General features: G+C 39.8%; 1 protein-coding gene across 1 annotated transcript; it reads right to left on the reverse strand.

The window, feature by feature from the left end:
- Window positions 1-8,697: 8,697 nt before the first annotated feature.
- Window positions 8,698-14,513, reverse strand: LOC308242382 (UPF0690 protein C1orf52). Its single transcript, XM_080656575.1, has 3 exons — window positions 14,191-14,513; window positions 13,379-13,577; window positions 8,698-9,197 (listed from the first exon to the last, which is right to left on the reverse strand). Exons 1-3 carry the CDS (start codon window positions 14,455-14,457, stop codon window positions 9,124-9,126), a joined length of 540 nt encoding a protein of 179 aa, XP_080512701.1. The 5' UTR covers window positions 14,458-14,513; the 3' UTR covers window positions 8,698-9,123.
- Between the last annotated feature and the right edge of the window lie 6,852 nt (window positions 14,514-21,365).

Consider the following 21,365-nt stretch of genomic DNA (forward strand, 5'->3'; position numbering starts at 1 on the left):
CCAACCCTGAGAAGTAATTGTAGTGGGGGGCGGTGTGTGTGTGTGTGTATGTGTGTGTGTGTGTGTGTGTTTTAGTAAAAATTCTTGTTTTCTTAAAACATTTTTTCTAAACATTGAGAGGGGTGGAGAGTGAGGATCCCAGTTAATCGAAAGTTATTAATAGTTGGAGTAACTGAGGTACAGGATCAGAATCGGCCTTGGTTAGCTTCCTTCAGGGCCAATCCAGGGAAATAAGGACATTGGTAAACAGCTCTTTACTAGTCCTTTTCCCCTCAGGGCTTTGCTGGTCCCCCATTGAGAAAAGGCCGGCAGGACACTCACTTGCTGTAAGATGCTAAGGGTTGGTTCATTTGTTTGATTACTTATTGAACAATTTCTGACTTTATTGCCTTGTGCTGGGTCCCTCAGTTTGTCCTACAAGAAATGTAAGGCCCGGCCGACTCCCCAGCAGTCCCTAATCCAGTTAGTAAAATGTATGCCCTGCAGCAAGGCAACAATGTAAGAGATTAAGTGACAAGATGAGAGTTAGGATAATGTTACTTCTCCCAGGGAGCTCCTCTCTTGGGAGTCTGCTTTTTAACTCTCTGGTAAAGCTGTGCTGGGAGCTCTTGTGGAATTTCCCCAATTCCACAAGCCCGATAAGGAGGCATTTTCTTTCTTTCCTTTTTTTAAAAAAAATGTATTTTTATTGATTTCAGATATAAAGGGAGATGAAGAGAGAGATAGAAACATCAATGATGAGAGAGTATCATTGATTGGCTGCCTCCTGCACGCCCCACACTGGGGACGGAGTCCACAACCTAGGCATGTGACCCTGACCAGAATCGAACCTGGGACCCTTCAGTCTGCAGACTGACGCTCTTTCCATTGAGCCAAACTGTCCAGAGCTTTCCTTTTTCTTTAAGTATGTGTTCCCAGGCACTCTCCCTACTTAGTTGTCTAGCTTTGGGTGCGTCCTGCAGTGGGGTAAGCCGGCTGCTGTGGGGAATCCAAGAGGCCTGGCCTGAATGCCCAGGATATTCCTTTAGTAGCCTTTGGCTCCACCTAAGGTTTTTCTCTGTTAATTGCAATAATATGGCCAATAATGTAGACGTGGGAAGGAAAAAAGCTGTCTACTTCATTATTGTTTTCCCCCAGTCTTCTTTTCACCTCCGATTTTGTGTTTATTTCATAGTAGCCACAAATTCCTTTTGCTGTGGGTAAAATAACCATGCTCTGAATTTGAGCACTGGTGAGTAGCTTTTTGGAATCGGAGTAGCTTTTGGGGGCAGTCTAAAAAGAAACGTGGTTTTTAAAAACAGCTGAAAGGAGGACGTATTTTTTGAAATGCCAAATTGCTGTTATAAGGGCTTGGCTTCTGGCAAGAGACTTAATATTTAGGATTTCAAGGAGATATTAAAAAAAATGGAAAGTACCTGTTTAAATGTAGTTTCAAGAAGTTAGGAACAATAAGTGAAGCAAACTGGATGAACTTTACAAACGACTCTGTATGAGTGCTTTTTCACAAAAGTAGTTCTACAATTAAATATGACAACCAAATACAAAGATGTTCATCATAGTGGTGAAAAAATATGGAAATAATTTTAATGTCCAATAGACAAATGAAAATAAAAATTAAGTTTCTGAAGAACTCTTAATGGAATTGATAATGTTTATTGTTCTGAATACATACAGATAGGCATAGAAAAACACTCAAAGAAAATACTTTATATCAAAATGTTAACTGGATAAAAGTGATTTTCATTTTCTTGTTTTTGTTCTTTTTTTTAAAACTTCTACAGTGAACATGTATCATTTTCATAAATCAGAAAATTTGAAAATGAACACTATTATTATAAAGAATTTATATCTAACATTCATTTATGAGAATTGGAATGTGACTTAAATATAAAGAATTGTTATTGTATTTTGGTGTAAACATTGTTCTTGTCCTTGAAAAGGCTAAATATACTTGTCGTAAAGAAAGCACTTAATTTTTATTTTTTTGCTTCTGTGACATACAGATTTTTTGGCACTACTGTGAGGCAATAGAAAACCTGTTCTCCATCACTGTATATCACATTTTCACAAATCCCAGTTGGAAAAATTAGTTGAAATTATGGTAATGCTAAGAAAATTTAATCTTCTCTTCAACTAACTCCCTGGGGCTTAAAAAAAAAAAAAAATTCAACACTAGGCTGTGTGATCTGAAAAAAAAAACCTCCTGGGCAAAAGATTAAATTAGGAACTCTGGTTTGGCTACCCAGCAAGACTGACATAGGATAGCCTTGATACTGTTACAGTGGAAACAAAAGTGGAAAAAAAAATAGAAAAACCTAGGCAGTTTATAATTAGACAAAGTGACTGGATAAATTCAGCAACTTGTAAATAAGTCAAAAATACACAGGGCCTTGGCCAAATTATCTAGAAAATGCCACTTACTGTCTAAGGTGTTAAGTCAACATCGCCAAGTTGGTGCCAGAGGCTATTACTTGGCAATCCTATTCCTTTAAAAAAAAGCATCAACCTCTTTTTTACACAGTTGAAGCAGCAGGGCTAGGGGAGCCTTTTTCATTAGGGGTAGTGAATTCCAGGGCTTTGGTTCAGAATTAAGTCACCTCAGGGTTCCAGACAGTCTGGAATCCCAAAGTAAGCTCTTCTCCAGGATGGCAGCTTGGTGTAGAGAGAAAACCTGGAAAATTCAAAAACACCCTGCATTGTAAGGGCCTGATCTTTCTTACCCAACGGTGGAGCAGTCTACAGAAATTAACCCTCTCATTTGTTAACCTCACTAACAGGCTTTAACAGATCTGCAGGCCTGGATGGCTCAGGTAATTGCCCTAATTCGTTTGGTATGGATGGAGGCAGGGACAGCAGGTACTTGGAGCTCGAGTCATTAAGCTTAAATTAAGAGAAAAAAAAAATCAAGACTGTATGCCTTACAGATTTGACATATGAATTCCAGATGTTATGGAAGACATTTTACTGTTAAGGCTTTTAGGCCACTTTTTGTAATTAAGGAGAAGATTGGAGGGGAAGGCCTGAAGGCAGAACATGGTAAAGAGAGCAAGGTTCTATAGATTCTTAAAGCCTCAGGAGGTGTGTGTGTGTGTGTGTGTGTGTGTTTCCAAACTGAAAACTAGCAACAGAGTCTTAAAATCCCCCCGCACGTGAGGAGTTACAGGTATGTGTGAGTTGACTTGCTTATAGCTTTGCTGGTGGACACGTCACCTCCTTAGTTGGAAGTGCTTGTTTTGTTATTTCCTTGCACTTTCTCTCAGGAATTCTAAATTTAAAATGTTAATGCAAACCCACCAGTGTTCTTGGGAAGGTTGTTAGAATTTTTGCCCCATATAGAAACAAAGACAGGTAATTATACCAGGAATAGAGCTGCACTTTTACTTCAATGATATGCACCAAATCCTGTTTCTTCTCCTTTTTCAGAAAATGGTAAAACACAGGGAAAGGAACAGGAGTTCCAGACCCTGGGTACCAAAATATTACAGAAGCACAGGAAATGACTTTTCAAATCCAGCCTGTAAACCTGTCATTTCATGGGCTTGTCTGTGAGCCTTGAAAAGAGAGGAGAAGATCACAGAGCAGACATTCCTACATTATGGGAAGGCTGTACCGGGGGGACCTCTGAAGGACTTCCCACGCCCCGGTGCTATGGTTCTAAACTCAAGCCATAATTTGAAATGTTAGCGAAAAGCCAATGAAATTTGAGGCAAAATTTGTGGCTTAAAACTACCTCACTTTGCTTTAAAAAACAATTGACAAGCTAAAATATAGTTTTAAAGGGACAGGGATATATTCCCAGCCCTATTGCTTTAAGGTGTCCACTTAAAAATACTCCAAATATGTGGTAATTAAGCTATAAAGTCATTGAAATATGCATTAATCCTCTTTAAAACATTTACATATTGACTTTCATTTTACATCAATCTAATCTATCTGAAAGATGTTTCTGGTGTATTCAACAAATTCTGCACTTTTGGTGAACTGGTTTTGGATTCACTGATTATTCAAATATTTGTATTCTGAGTGCCTTCTAGGGGTAAGATATTCTCTGAATGAAGCAGACAGGAATTAATAAATCAGTCTGCTGGCTCATTCAGGCACTCCTTCCTCTCCTCCAGTGTAGTGAGGAAGCCCAGTTTTCTCCCCTGAAAAGTAGGGCTCGTAATAGCACATACCTCATTGAATTAAATGAGTTAATGCATGCACCAAGAACAAGCCTGGCAAGTACTCAGTAAATGCTGCCTATTCGTTTAGTACTGAGCATGGGGGAAAACAATGTACAGGTCCAGATTTAGCGATAAACAGAACAAAGTATATAAAGAAGGGAATGTTTGAACTGCTCCTTGGAGGATAAGAAGGTGGTGTTCACTAAGTATGTAGATGAAGCCTGGGCCAAGCAAACTGTACAAGAGAAGGCATAGAACTATGAAACTAATAGGATATCTAGGGAATTGTAAACAATTCATTAGAGCCAGATTAAGAGGTATCCTATATAATAAAAGGGTAATATGCAAATAGACAAAATGGCAGAACTGAACAACCAATCAAGGTGTAATATGCTAATGATATGCTAAGGCTGCTCAACCGCTCTCTATGACATGCACTGACCACCAGGGGCAGACAACCAGCTGGCTGACTAGTTGCTATGATGTGCACTGACCACCAGGGGTTAGATGCTCTGACCAGTAGGTTAGCTTGCTGCTGGGGTCCAGCCGATCAGGACTGAGCAAGATGGGCCAGACATGCCCTGGAGCCCTCCTGCTGTCCCTCCCTGGCCCGATTGTGCACTGGTGGGGTCCCTCAGCCTGGCCTGCACCCTCTGGCAATCCAGGACCCCTCGGGGGATGTCAGAGAACCGGTTTCAGCCTGATTCTACAGGCCACACCCCTTGGGAGGGCGCCAGACGCAGGGCTCATGGCTGGTGAGTGCTGCTGCTGCAGCGCAAGCCAATCGGGACTGACTGGGCAAGAGCCCGCAGCAGGCACAGTGGGGCCGGGATGAGCGAGAGCGGCAGGTAGGAGCTGCAGGCGGCGTTGGACTGCGGGTTTCAGCCCTATCCCTACAGGCCACCCAGAGGGACCCCACCTGTGCACAAATTCATGCACCAGGCCTCTAGTGTGAGAATAAGAGAACCTTCAGTGTTTACTGCCCAAACCTATGTGATTGGAAGTGATGCAGAGGGCAAATTTCCAGGTTGATGGTGACACCATTAACTATAAATGAAATATGGGAGGTGACATGGGTTTTGACACAGTCTTTTGTTTTGGACATCCGGTATATGAGGAACCTTTGAGACCCAAGGAGAAATATACAATTGTATATGCAAATCTGGGGCTGAAACTTGGCTGGAATCAAGAACCAGTGTGGAGAATGAGAAAGGAACGACATAATCTACACTGGCATTCAAGGACAGTTGCCAGAGAAAAGAGCCAGAGAAAATAGACACACGAACCAGGATAGCATGGGGCCCTGGGAAGAAACCAAAAGAGTAAGAAGAGTTTCACATCAATTGGGATGTTTTTGAAGAAAAATGACAGAAAACTTAACTCAAATTGGTTTAAACTGTCAAGATTTATTGGCACATGTAACTGGAAACACAAACCTCTACTGGATCACCCCTAAGCCTGGGGTGAGGAATTCAGCTTACCATCAACAGTTAGCAGTTACATTGAGTGCCTACTATGTGCCAGGCATTGCTCGTCAATAAACAAAACAGGCTAAAAGTTCCACCTCTGGGGGCAGTACATACAAATGCTTCTTGGTATCTTTTTTTTTTTTCTTTTTCTCCTGCATTAAAATTTGACATGCTTCAAATTGGGAAAACTAAGTGGAAGGAGAGCAAGAGAGAAAGCTTCAGAACTTAATGAAAAGTTCAACAAAACACTTGCTGGGAATTTCACACCTTTTTGTAGGACTGTCTGTCTGGCACTCCTGTACTAAGTGATCATGGAAGGTAAAACAGGGGAGCAGTTCTGTATGGATACAAAACTCTAAAATCCAAAATTCCACCAAGGATACATTTTAAAGTCCAGTTATGGATTTAAATTCATCAGTTTTGACCTATCATGTTGAGTTGCCAAGTTCATTCAAATATCTATAAAATAATCACATTTTTCAAATATCTCTGGTACGGCTTTGTATCTCAATCATGTGGCAACATGTTTTATATATATGTAGGTCATGTCCAAACCTGCATTAGTTCTTTCATATTTTAATTGTCTCTCCTCTCATTTGAAAATTTTAATGGCTAAAAAGCAGTGTCAATTTTCTCAACAATGCTGATTCCTTTTAGAATATTTTCCACAAAGCTCTATAAGGCTATTTACACTTTAAATTTTAAAATGACCCAAAAATGCTTAAGTTCTTTTCTCAATTTTATCCTTATACAAAAAAAGTCCTTCATGCCTGATACAACTTCCTTATCCTAAAGATGAGCAAACTACCAGAAATATCAAGTGATTTGATTCTCTTAACAAGGAAGCAATTTGATTAGAGGATTTTCCTTATCTATATGGATTTTTTCTAAGCTTTTTTACTGGATTTTCACTAGCTAAACCAAGCAGCTCCTTACCTGAGAACTCACATGGACACCTGAGCAAACATGTTCCCAAAACATCTCTGAAGGGGTAAAGAATCCATTCTCTAATGTGGTGACAGATGTAGAAAGTGCCAGGGAAGTCTGCTTTCCAACCAGGGATATTTCTGTGGAAGGTGAAGAAATCCATAAGCAAGTTCATCTCCCTTCCCATTAATTGGCCATATTTTGAGAAAAAACCCAAGATACAAATGGCTGAAACTGTTTCAAAATATTTAGCCTCCTTCCTTTTATCTTCCCTTCCCCCTCCCAAATGAAAACTATCCTGGCCTATGTATCATAGATGCACAATTCCCAGAAGTTGCTTAATAATCTCACAAATGTGGCCACTACTTGTCCTAAAATATTGGAACATACAACCCCTCCAAAAAGATTAGTATTTGTTTCCTCTCCATTCTGTTACCTTTTAGAAAGGAGGCTCAAAGCACCACTGGGGACTGCTATAGTGAGCTTTTGTTCTGTCTTAACTAATTGGTGTAAGCTGTGAGATGAGTTGAACCAATGGGAGTGGAACAAAAGGTTTAAAGACTTTCAGAGTGGCTTGCTGGGCTTTTTTTTTGGTGGGGTTATGGTTTGCTTTCATTCTTTTATAATATTTCAGCATCTTCTGAGCTATCTGTTTCACCAATACGTGCATTCAGACGATACATTTTGCCTCATTAATTATAATTCCATTTAATTTGGTGCCACATTGGGTTATGCTTTACCAGTTGATGCCATCCCCCTCCAAATTATTCACATACAAAGACTTCACAACCTTAAACCGTTTCTTGTTTTGTTAATTACTTCAATTTTGGGATTCATACATTTGTAAACCTAGAGGATAGGCAGCTGCAGAATTGTTTTTTTGTAAGCTTGAGACATACTAGAAACCATCATACTGTTACATTCCTTGCTTATTCCAAAAACATCATGGCTGGTATACTTTCAATGACACAAATTTTAATCTACTTGATCATGTTCCCAACTAAACAAATTTTATAGTTTTTTAAAGATTGGCTTCCAGTATGGGGGGGAGACAATTGGACTGGGGATTTTTTAAAACTGAAAAGCTAGTATCTTTTTTTTTTACATTATAAATGCAGTGTGTCCTATAATTAACACTGTCTCTTAAAGGTAAGAATCATGGAAAGACTGATGCAGTGTATTTTTTCCTTTTATTGTTCAAAATGTTACAAATAACAGCACTACATTTTGGACCATATAAGTCAAATCAAAGATTACCTTACTGACTACAATCTTGTTTTCTTGATTATTACTATATGCAAGCATTAGGAGCTGGGTAGAGAAACCATGTAGAAGTAGGGTTGGCTGATAAATTATAAGACGCCCAGTTAAATTTGATTTTTGGGTAAACAAATTTTTAGTAGAAATAGTTTTTAAATATTACACATACTAAAACATTATTTATTGCTTATGTAAAATTCAAACTTAACTGTGTGTCCTGTATTTTTATTTTTGACATCTGGCAACTCTTTGTATTCAGCAAACTATAACAGGGAAATCTATGAATTTTTACAATATAAGACATATATGATACATGCAGTAATACAATCATGTGAGGAGAGGATCTCCACTACCTACCACATAAGGGTACCTAGAAAAGATGCCGATCCCAGTTCCTAAATTTAGACTGGCAGATAGATGGTTTCGTGTGATGATTTTAGAGCTTGTGTCATGAGTTAAATCCCAAATTCACTGTTCACTAGCTGTGTAACCTTGGATGTTACTCTTCATTATAAAACTAGAGGCCTGATGCACGAAAATTCGTGCAAGATTAGGCCTTCTTTCCCCCAGCTGCCCGCCAGCACCAGCTTCCCTCCGGCACCCGACACTTGGGCTGGCTTCCCTTGGGCCACCTGCAGACACCCTGACTGGGCTGGCTTCCCTCCAGCCCTGGCTTCATCAGGAAGGACTTCTGGTCTAATTAGCATATTACCCTTTTATTATTATAGATAAGGCTACTAATACCTGTTTTACTAGGCTGTACAAAGCACCTGGAACACAGGAGGAAATCCCTAAATGGTAATACCTACTATTAACATCACATGGCAAAGAGAGTATGTCACAAATATTCAAATGTTGATGTAATGCAGTAATAGTACTATTGAATAAGTAATTTTATTTCCATGATCTATTTACACTGTACAAACACTGTTGAAAAGCACCCTACAAGTTCACAGTACATTACATTTACTTTAAAAATATATTCCTTTATAAAAGGTTCATAGGACATTGGCATGTCAACATCTGACGGAAATCTCAAAGCAAGTCACCAGTTCTGTGATAGCAAGAATGCTTCCAAGTGTTGTCAACTTCACAATCACAAGTCACCATTTGAGTTTTAAATACATAGAAGTTTTAAATAAAAAGTGAATTTTACAGTGGAAAGTTCCTGCTGCAGCAATACTTATTAACAGGTACTTTCATGGAGATGACATTTCATATTTTACAATATCAACTTATCTGACCAAAAAAACCATTTCATCAGTAAGTTTCGCAGTTCAAAATTTGTCATTTGTTGTTTTCTACTTTTTCTTCTTTGTTGGTTCTCCTGGTTCTACTTTGCGCTTTTTAGAAGTATGCTCATCTTTTTCATCATCTTTAAACAGGAAAGGAAGAGTTTCAATCAGTAATTTTTAAAAAGCATTATAATTTCATTTACTTTGTAACAATACCATCAGCTTCAATTAATGTTTCTTTCAAAGTTTCCCAAAAAAATCCAAAAATTAACTTTTAAAACTCTGATTTTAAAGTGCAAGTGAAAAAAGGGATTTTTTTCAATTGTTATACAAAATTCGCCCTTTAGTGCTATATTTAAGGTAACCTAAAATACAAAAATCAGATTCGTTCTGAAAAAGCTATTCCCATGTATTCCACAGCCTATGTTGTATTTAAATATATAATCTACACTTTGTACAAATGGAACACATTATTTTCCACAAACACACAATCTAACCATAATGTTATTTAAGTGGCTATCAGATATTTTTTTCCCTTCCAATCTGCTTTAACTCTCCCCCCTCCCCACCTCCCCCCGCAACAAATAACTTCCTTATCTTATCCCTAGGCTCCTTATATTTTGCAGTTAAAAAAAAATCACAGGTAGATGTTTCACTGTGTTTTCAATTATGTCCTACGTAGTTAGTTCTACTCCCCTTACCCTCACTATCCCGTTCCTAGCAGGGTGAGAATATTCCAATGGTAATAGAAAAACAGACATCTTTTCTCCTTCATATTGTGAAGAATTTGAGAGGGAGAATGGAGAAGAACCTTACATTAAAACTATGTCCTCTATAACTTTTCTAATGTCTGTAGCTGCAAAAAATTAATTTGACAATATAAATGTCAAAAATGAGAAGTGGACCATTTTTTCAACTTAAAATATCTAACTACAGAAACAGAAAAAGAAAAAAATAACAAAAAGAAAAGAAAAAAAATATCCAACTACATGTTTCAATAAAACACAGGGTAGCACAGACTAGCTGCTAATTTCCCATTTCTCTGAACAAATGTGTGGCTTTATTTTAAGAACACTACATAGATGGAATAAATAACTTGTAGAAGCTATGATTTACAAAATACAAATTTATTTTAAGTACATTACTGAATTCATTGAACTTTTGACTTTATATTCTCCATCAACAACAGATACTCAAAGTTCAACAACTATTACGGGGTGGTCTAAAAACTATTTTGATGTTGAAAGGGTCCTTTATATTAAAAAATTTGGGAAGCCAATGATATCAGATCATAAAACTAAAGAGAAAATATAGTTAAAACCTTAAGTCTTCAATTTCCTTTTGCTAACTGTACCATACTCAGAATATTTCCTTTGTTGATATGGGCAATAATTAATATCAAAAACAGGTGATTCATCTTCATTCATCTTCAAACATAGCATGGAGATGTTATTCATACATTTCATAAAGCACTATGGATTTATGTAGACAGTAAGATAAAAGACAATTCAGCTTAACAAATCATCGCAGGAATTTACAAACCAAAGTTTTAATCAGTAGTTTATTATGTATACACAAAGACCCTTGCTCTACAAACCAAGTAAAATAATATACAGCTCAAATAAACCAAGCCTATGGTTTTTAACTGGAGTTTAATTATCATCATGCTTGACTTTAGAGATTATTTTCACTACTAATATAAAAATTAAAGTTACTTTACTAGAAAAATCTGTTAACATATATTAAAAAGATTATCTTAAGACACTTCTGCTTTTAATCCACCACTTGTTACAAGTGCATTTACTGAATAACAACAAAAACACAAATTACTAAGGCTGGAAAAGTAAGTTCCTACCACTGATATAAACAGAAGAGCTAATGCCATCTAGTGACACAACAAGGCATTGCCTTAAAAACCAGAGCAGGAAAAAAAAAAAATCTCCACAACCCTGAAATGTTCCTTCATCAGCTTTACTACTTTGTGCCATATACTACAGAGGCAATAATAAGAAAACAATTTTTCTATTATGGAATTCATGTCACCAGAAGTAAATAAGTTTAAATTATTAATACAAGCTAATTTTCTAAATTAAGAAAAGCATTAGCTACTTGAGCTTAGCTTTCATGATTGTTAATAAAGCTACAATTCATTATCTAAGCGCCTTACAGATCTATATTTTACAACCACTAAACAAGAGATGCTAATAAATAGCAAGATTCAATGACCAGTTTTGAACCTTTCCCAATTCCTCTTAAAATATCTGGAAGAAGTTAACTGGCAAAAAGGACAAAAGGGCAGAAAATGGGAAGAAAAAGTAAGCACAATACTGTGATACTCTAAAAACTTAATACAAGGTATTTTATGAATTAAAAGAAGGTATTTATTATAAGAAGACAGATTTCAGGATTATCCTTTAATCTTATGATCCAGCTTTAAACTGGTCGGGTGTGTTTGGGTCCTTTTGTTTTTTGATATTGCCAACATTCACTTTCTGATGGAGGACCATCATATGATCAAAAGCTCAGAAAATAACTATGGCAATAGCAGTTTGCCACATATTTGGAATTCCTTCTATCTGAACTCAATAGGCAAGCTGGAAAAAAGAAAATTCTTTCCACTTGTCCTGGATATATAATCCTCGCCTTTTCCACAGAGGAAAAAGGAGAGCACCTGTGTATGGCACCCCAGTCACACCGTCAACTCTAGTGGCCTTGCTGCCATACTTCCTATGAAATATTTGGAATATTTCTTATGCACTCTAGCTTGAAAAATATAAAAAGACTAAATTCCAGTTTAATAATGTGTCCTTTCCATTTAAGGACCTGAATTGTGAAGGTACCTACCTTAGAGCATGCCATTTTCTAGTTTTGTGGCCTTGGACATGTCACACAAGCTCTCATTTCCACATTTTCACAAGGTGTTGTAAAGATTAAAGAGTATTTATGCAAAAGTGTTATTATTGATGATATAAAATACTAAACAATATGAGGTATTTAAATGCCCCCTTCATTTGGTGTCTTCAAAACGATGCATTTGCTGACGATGTGCCTTGGTGATTTCTAATACACATTGGGAAATCAGTGAAAGAAATGAAAAAGCCATATAGAATAAAAACTAAAGAACTACCAGTTAGTTACTCCTGCTCTTAAACAAAACTCTCTGCAGAAAAGAGCTAAGTAGGTTGCCTTTGATTTATGGGAAGATGATCAGAAATCTGTTTAACAAAAAATGGTACACCCTTTCATTAAAATGATAGTCCAAAATATTTAGTCCAGCTCAACAACTGTCCACTGAGTACTTAGAATGTATACTACTGCAAACTTTGATACAAACATAAATAAAACCTACCCCGCTGTGTAAGGAACTCATTTTCATGAAGGAGACAGACAGTGAATAACTAATCACATAAAAGGTGGTAAGTGCAATCAACAGCATTAGAATACACAGGTACAGATAATTAATTAGAGGGAGGTAATAATCTCAGATTTTCTTCTTCGACTTGGATTTTGAGGGATAAATGAGTTTCCCAGCCAAAGAGGAAGAGAAGAACATTCCAGACTATGGTGCAAAATATATTGAAAGGCATGGAACTATAAAATAGCATGGGGCATTCAGGTCTGAATTTTAAGATCTTAAAGTGCCAGAAAGGGGCCAGGTGAAAGGAGCGTGGAGAGAAAGGCAGAGTCATCCCAGAAGGCTTTGACTCTATGCTGTTGGTGAGGGTACTGGACAGGTGAGCTACATAATCAGGTATGATTTTTAGAAAGTTAACATTATTAGCTGCAGTGTGAAGGATGAAAATGGGTAATAAAAGTGTGGCAGCAGAGATTACTGTGGCTACTTAAAGTCCAAGAGATGAAATTATGATATTATGACGAAGGCAAGACGACGAGGTCATTACTATTTTTAATTACTATATAGTATTACTCGGGTAAGCTCGTTTTGTCACACTAATTTTCGCTTTAAACCACAACTGCGTTCATATATGAAGCCTTCACAACAGCAATCACAAGAAAGAATCCATGAATTAACTCCGCTGTTCTAATAATACCACTGCCTGAGATATCAGAGATTTCACTCTAAAGCCTGAATAATTTATTCTCTTTCTCTAAAACAGAGCAAATACTACTGGCTGAGATAGCAGCGCTTCGAAGCTGACTACGTACTATCTTAAAATAAAAAAACACAGTAAAAAGTATTCAAAGACTCTCCTAATTAATTTGCTAACGCGCTAGATTTGAATTTCATCAAGTATCCCGATCTTCTTGAACTCATCACCGGGACCAAGAGGTACTGCCCCCAGAGCCTGCCTCTCCTTACCCGATTCCACCGTCTCCTCCCCTTCCGGCAGGAGCCGGGCCTTCTTGACGCTCTGCGGGGCGTCATCGCCATTGTCCTCATATATGTTAGACCACTTGATGGCCATATCCAGCTCTGGAGGGGGAGGCTTCTTCTCAGGAGTGTAGGTCTCCGGCGGTGGTACGCAGTTGGACTTCCAGATTTTGAATTCCTTTGGCGGCTGTTAAGCAAACACATGAGGCACCGTGAGGAACCGAGGTTCCCAGAATCAGTAGGGCACATGCACCTCCCTGCCGTTCGATTATTGTTCAGGTTGACTTTTTTAAGTTTAAAGATACATTTTTTTTCCATCCAAATCACAATACTGTTAAGTGAAAAGCCAAAGGGTTCCCTATACGAATAAAGCTAATAACTTTTAATTACCAAAGAAGAATCCAGTCTCAGACACTACGCCAAGGCTGACCCTTTCCGGAGGCTGCAGCAGACACTGTCTTGGAGGCAGCACCGCAGGCACTTCGGCGTCAAAGGGGAGGGGTCTCGGGGACCAGCTGCAGCGGGGGCGGGGGAGTCACCACCGTTAGTCCTGGCCCCGCAGGAGGGGCACCGAGCGCGGAGGTTTGGGTCTCTTCACAAGCGGGCGGGGCTGCGGGTCCGACCGGGCACCCACCAGGCGGGGGAGGGGGCCCGGGCTCCCGGGGCTGGAGGGGGGAGGGGGCGCGGCATCCCCGGGGGTGACTGCGGGTGGGGGAATGGACTTCCGGTCCAGGAGGCGGCTCGGGAGGGCGGAGGGCGGAGGCCGGGGCCAAGACCGAGAGTGGGGTCGGGGGCCTCACCTCCTCGGGCGCCTTGACGACGTGCCTCTCCCAGTCGATCTGTTTGTTGAGCGGATTGTAGAGAAAGGCCGGGCGAGTCACGCTCCGGAACAGCTCGTCGGGGCCCGGCAGCTTCTTGTTCCCACAGCCGCCCGCCGATTTCGCCGGGTCTGGAGCCCTGCGCCTCGTCTCCTCCGGCTCGCTGCTGTCCTCCTCGTCCGAGGAGTCTGAGCTGCTGCTCCCGTACGCTGCGAAGTAGCTCAGGGGGTCCTTCTCCTCGGCTGCCATGACGGCGACTCTTGGGGACCGAGGCCTCCGCCGGAAGCCGGAAGCTGTCACAGGCCCCAGCCCCGATGCCCCCGCCCCCGCCCCCGATCTCGCACGTAATCGCGGGGAGGGTGCGCCCCCTGGCGGCCATGCCGCGCTATAGCTCCCGGCTGAAGGACTGGCTGAAGAAGCCGCGCATGCTCCCGAGCAGGGGCTTACTTCGCTCATTCCTGACAGGTGCACTGAGAAGAGACAGGCCCTCGGTCAGTGTTCCCAGCCAAACATTCAGCACTCAGTAAGTATTTATTAAAGGCACAGAAGAGCTAAGAATTTTGTCATTTCACTGTCACCTCCCATTAGGTCTTGCCTAGAGAAAACCAGTATTTCTTTCTGATCCTGCTGCATCTTCTCTTCAAAAGAGAAAAAGAAGAGATAAAAACTATGAACAATAACATGGCAACAAATACATATCTATCAACAGTTGAATCTAAAAATCAACATAAACGATCAAGAAATCTAATGAACAAAATAAACTGGTGAACAAAATAGAATCAGAGGCATGGAAACATGGAACAGACTGACGCATCTCAGAGGCAAGGGGGGAGGGGAGGAGGAGGGAGGGAAGGGGGAGGGGGGTGGGGAGGGATTAACCAAAGATCTTACCTATAGACACAGACAATATGGTGGTGAAGGCCTGGGGGGTGGGAACCGGGTGAAGGGGGGTCATGGGGGGGTGTAAAAAGGGGGACATTTGTAATACTCACAACAATAAAGACTTTTTTTAAAAAAGAAAAAAATCACTCAGTGTGCTTTCCTCGGTCATCATGGAAGTCACACACGGAGTCCTCTCCTGGTTGATCCCATTCCAGTGCACTCTGAACACCCTCTCTGACGAAACTCCTTCTGGATTGCACCCCCCACACACACACCAGAGTCCCCCAAACTCTCTGGTTTCTCGTTGTCATCCTCCTTCCATTCCTGCATGACTCTGTATGGCTCTTAAAGGTTGGTGTTTCCCAACATACAGGTGTCCAAAAAAAAGTATACACACATTAACAGCTGATATCTCAATTTTGAAAATGAAATGTATTTTAATAAAAACTATATTCAACGTGTGTGCATACTTTTTTGGGACACCCTATCTTATACCATCTTTCAGCAATATTAACATTTTTCTACTGCCCATCCCTTTTTATGGCATTAACCACCTTGTGCTTATGACTCCCAAATCTGGGCCTCTGACTCCAATCTTACCCTCCAAGCTCTAGATCAATCCTTGACGACTCCTAGTGAACTAAGAGAGAATGATACCCAAGTGAAAGTGATAAAGTTGGTGTCATCTAACATTCACAGACTCCACTTAAGGATGCCCGCTCACTTACAGAGTACCTTAATCTCTGGGGGCGGAGAATATGTCTCTTAGTCACTCCTCTTTCACAGTCCTATAGCACAAGCCTGAGCTCCTTGAGGGGAGGAGTTGATTATGCTTTGTTCACTTACATATTCCTAGTACCAGCTCAGTGCCTGCCACTAAGTAAGTAGATGGTCAATAAATACTGTGGATTATAATTTAGGGGGGTGTATGTATAGATAAATGTTCCTCAGATTTTTCCATCCAAGTACGTATGGTGATAGGGAAAAAGGATGGTCCCAAAGTGCCAAGTTTGGGAGAAGATCCTCACTCTGACACCAGTTGCAAGCTTGCAGACCCCCCCAAACCAACCTCAGGTTTGATAATTTGGTAGAAGGCCTCACAGAACTCACCGAAAGCTGTTTTACTCATGCCTATATTTTATTGTAGCAAAAGGATACAGATTAAAATCAGTCAGGGGAAGAGGTACATGGGGCAGAGTCCCAGAGACTTCTACATGCAGAGCTGCCATTTGGCTTCTTCCAGTGGAACGGTAGACAGTGTTAACTTCTTGCAGCAAAGGTATGTGAGCAGGTGCATGGAGCATTGCCAATCAGGGAGGCTCACCTGAGCATTGTTGTTCAGAGTTTTACTGGGGCTAGCTCATGTACACATAGTTGATTCCCGCATGGCTGACCTCATTCTCCAGCCCTTCCAGAGGTCAAGCTGATACAATGTGGCCCTAAACCCTATAAGCATAACATTTTTGGGGGAGAACATAGTATAGTATCTTGAAAATGTATGCAAATATTATACATTAGTTCCTAATGTGTCTCTTTTATTGTAATATGCAAACTATTTAAAAATACTTACCACTGAGTAAAACTGACACTCATAAGATAACCACATTTATCCTGTGGCTTTTAAAACGGTCCCACTGTTTCTATTCCAGTCAAGGGCATGTACCTTGGTTTCGGGCACATCCCCGGTAGGGGGTGTGCAGGAGGCAGCTGATTGATGTTTCTCTCTCATCCACGTTTCTGACTCTCTCTCCCTCTCCCTTCCTCTCTGTAAAAAATCAATAAAATATATTTTTAAAAAATAATAAAAAATAAAACGGTCCCACTGTTGAGTGCCTCTGTGGTTGGGGTACCCAGTTTGAGTCACATAAGTCCCTATTATCAAAGTTGCCAATAGCTTCCATGTAACCAAATCCAAGAGCCACTTCTTGACCTTTTAACAAGATAGGCCTTCTTCTTGAAACACTTTTCCCCCTTGCCTTTCACTACATCATAAACTTCAGTTTTCTTCCTATTTCATGGGCCACTTCAGTTTCTTCTGTCGCCTTCTTCTCTGTCTTATCTTTAAATGTGAGAGCACTTCAGGCTCAGCCCTAGACCTTCCTCTCTTTTCTATCAACCCTTATTCCAAGTTTTTTTTTTTTTTTTTTAATGAGGCCCATGATTTTAAAAACATTTTTTTGTTAATAACTCCCACATTCATATAACCAGTCCAGAAGTCTTCCCTGATCACCAAACTCCTGTAATCCCATTTCCAACTTTACTAACAATTCCTTCAAATTTAACATATTTGTGGTAGATTATCTATCAAGATCATCAACACTGTGCACGTACGCTACTCCTTCCATCAAGAGGTGTAGAATATTTCCTCTCTCTCTGAAGCTGGGCTGGCTTTGTCATTTGCTCTGATGAACAGAATGCTTCCACTTTTGCTCTCTTGGGAACACTGAGCCACCATGTAAAGAGGTCCAGCTGCCCAGCTGGAGAGAGAATGATCCCTGGCCAGTTTTCGGCCAGTACATTTATGCTAGGTAAGGCACCAGATATGCAAGTGAAGTCATCTGGAATCATCCAGCCCCAGTTGACGTTTTAGAAGTTTCCAAAATGACCCTAGGATAGACCATTAAAAAAACCATGAAGCTAAATCCAGCCCAATTTGCAGAATCATGAATAAATAATTGTTATTTTAAGACACTAAATTTTGGAATGGTGATAGGGAAAAAGGATGGTCTTAGCAATAGATAAGTGAAAAATATGTCCTTAACAGAACTCTTTATTCCCTACCTTCAATACTCCCCACAGTCTTTCCTACCTCTTTAATATCCACTATTATTAATTAGGTGCTCAGGACAAAAATCAGAAAGTCATCATTTTAAGTTTAAAAGTATTTTCCAAATCCAAACACTTTTTACCAGTTCTACCTCTACCACCCTCTTCTTTTGCCTGAACAATTGCAGTATTTTTTTCTTTATTGCTAACTTTTCTTTTCATTTAATCACCTTTAAATTGATTCAGATTCATGCATTACATTTGGTAGTCATGTCTTAGTCTCCTTCAACCTAGAATGATTTTTCAGTCTTTAACTTTCATAACCTTGATATTTAGAAGAGTGTATGTCAATTATTTTTGTAGAAGATTCCTCATTTTGAGTTTTTCCAATGACTAGATTCATCAGTAGGAAACAGTGGTGTGTATTCCTTTCATTGCATTCCATCAGGAGGCATGGGATTTCAATTTGCTCTGGTACTGATTTTTTTTTTTTAAGGAGGTATCTGCCAGGCTTCTCTACTAAAAAGTTATTTTTTTCTTCCTTTATAGCTTATTAGTATTTTATTGGGAGGTACTTTGAGACTCTGCCAATAACCCATTCTTTAATTAGTTATGTTTGTGTATTTATATTAACATTGACTCATTGTTTCCTGTTTTATCCAATGAATTGCAATCTATTATTATCACTAATTATTTCAATGTTGAAATTGTCCCAGATTTGGCCTGTGGGAGCCCCTTCAAGCTGGCTTCTGTGCCCTCTGGACATGCCCATTCTTTGAACACTTGCCTACTTTCTGGTGTAAGATATTCCAGACTTATTTTATACTTTGCCCTGGAATTAGACATTTTGCCAATGAACTCTGATTCTTTTTAATGGGAGAATATTTAGGAGACATGATCTAGGTGTTTGGCGTATTTATTGCTAATGATATGTTAATATTCCAGGTTCTCTCAGTAGACAAACTTAATATATTTATTTCTATATCTATCACATTCACACTGATACCTCTAATTTTAATCCAATACTACAGGATTGATTACTTTAGCCTAAAGTTTTTATTTGATCAACCCCCAAGTATGCAGCCAACCTTCCATCATTGCTGCTGGCCCTTCCCTCTTGTGAGCACCCAGCTTAACCCTACTTTGCCTCTGACACACTGCATTATCGAGTGACCTTCTTCAGACGCCCTCCTCACCCCGTTCCTACCTTCTACTTCAAGCTCTGATGTTGGACATCCCTACAGATACCTTCTTCACCAGCTCAGGCTCTCACACCTTTTGAGGGGACACCTTTCTCTGGGCCCTGACAATATGCTGAGCCATGTCTACACCTTTCTTACTGTACTCAGGCTCTGAGAGCCCCCAACAGGCGACCCATCTGTATTGCCACTCTCTTTCTTTTTGAATCCTAAAACTCTACCAGCGTTTTCAGCCAATGTGCTGCAAGAATTTCTAAAACATGCAATACCTGTTTAGTCAGGGGCACTGACCTCTTTTCCCTTAGACTGTCACATACAAAAAATGATAACAGCCAACACAGTAACAGCTATCTGGTGTGAATGAATCAAAATTATAGTTTTTTTGGGTCAGATCAGCAAAAAAATATATTTTTTGGTGTGCCACAGAATTTTAGTAATGAATTTCTATGTGCTGTGAGATGAAAAAGGTTGAAAATGGCTGCCCTATCCCCCACCCCACTATTATGCAGATCCTGTCCGGAATTCCACACTCCAGTCTCCACCCCACAACTCTCCTAAGCCCTACAGTGCAGGTGCTTACTATGTTTGGCCCCCGATAATGGTTTGTAGATTGAGTTTTTAAAGTGCAGAGAAGAGAATGAAAGATTAGAGAAAGGTAAAGAAGAACAGAAAAATAAAGTTGATCTCTTTCCTTCCATCCTGTCCTCCAATCCATTCTCCAAAAAGCAGCCACACTGAACTTTTAAAATGCGAATCAGATCATATCACTCGTTTAATCCCCTCCAATTGTTTCCGACCTTAGAAGAAAATCCAAACCTTTGGAGAATGGTCTGTAGGCCCTTGTGAAGCCTCATCTCCATCCAGGCTCCTAAGTTCCCCACTGTCACCCCTCACACTTATATGCCAGCTACACAGGCCTATGTGACCCTCAGTAACTCATTCCTGTCTCAGGCTTTTGCACTGGATGTTCCTTCTGCTGGAATTTTCCCCCAGAACTTTATGTGACTAGCTTCTTCCTTATTATTATTTAGGTCTGAGATCAAATGTTACCTGCTCTGAGAGCACGTCCTTCATAATGCTATCAATACTCTGTCCAAGTGACTTTGTAGCTCATGCATGTACTATTTTATATCCATGGCAACTAGAATGATCTGGCGTTCCTTGTTTATTTTCTAACTCCCTCAAAATGTGAGTTCTACAAGAACATAGACATTGTCTGTTTTCCCATTGTATCTCCAGCACCTAAAATAATAGGGACTCAATAAATAATTATTGAATTAGTGAGGCACAAAAATATATAATCTCCACTTACCTTTCTGCCATTTAAGAAATGCTAATAAGAAAGCATGGAGTTGTGGAAAGAACATTGATCAATTTTAGAATTAAACAGTCCTGAATTTTAATCCTAAAGAGCTATGTGACTTTGCGTCCTGAGTTTGTCTCTCATCTGTTAAAAACAAACAAAAAAAGCTGAAAATGAAACCTACCTTGCAGTGTTGTTATTAAAAGTAAAAACAAGATCACACATGTGGAAACACTAAGCACAGTTATTTGGCTTCTGATACGATCGTGGTTTCTAAATATTGTTGCACATTGGAATCACTTGGAAATCTTTAGACTTGGGATGCCTGGCTTCCACACCCAAGCATCTGATTTAATTGGTATGGGGTACAGCCTGGACATCGGGATCTTTCAAAGACCTCCAGGTAATTCTAAAATGGGCAGTAAAGTTTAGGAACCACTGCAATCAAGAACTGCCTGATAATTAAATAGTATGGCAAATTCAGAGTAAGGATTTTTAGAGCATTCAAGTTATCTGTGTACATTTTGTACTTAAATTCAGCTCTCCTTTCAGAAAACCCTCTTAAGATTATATTTAACAACTATGGATCGATTTGCTTCTTGGTTTGCTTTTTTCCAGAGTGTACAGTGTACATCTTTACCCAGTGACACAAGTTAAGGCCATAGCTTAAAACTTGGTGCTCCCTTTTACATTGCTTATGGAAAAGTGACAGTAGGTATAAGACTTGACTTCTACCTTATACCATGCACAAAAATTACTTTGTAATGAATCATAGAGCTAATTGTGAAACTAAAACAACTAAGTTTCCAAAAGGCCCTAGTCGGCCCTTGGACTAAAGGGTCTCCGGTTTGATTCCTGTCAAGGATAGGTACCTTAGTTGCAGGCTTGATCCCGGGGCCCCAGTCAGGGCGCATGCGGGAGGCAACCAAATGTTTCTGTTTCTCCCCTTCCTTCCCCTCTCTCTAAAAATCAATGGGAAAAATATCCTCTGGTGAGGATTAACCAAA

The sequence above is a fragment of the Plecotus auritus genome, assembly GCF_963455305.1.
Source record: "Plecotus auritus genome assembly, chromosome: 2".
In the NCBI taxonomy this organism is placed as follows: Eukaryota; Metazoa; Chordata; class Mammalia; order Chiroptera; family Vespertilionidae; genus Plecotus; species Plecotus auritus.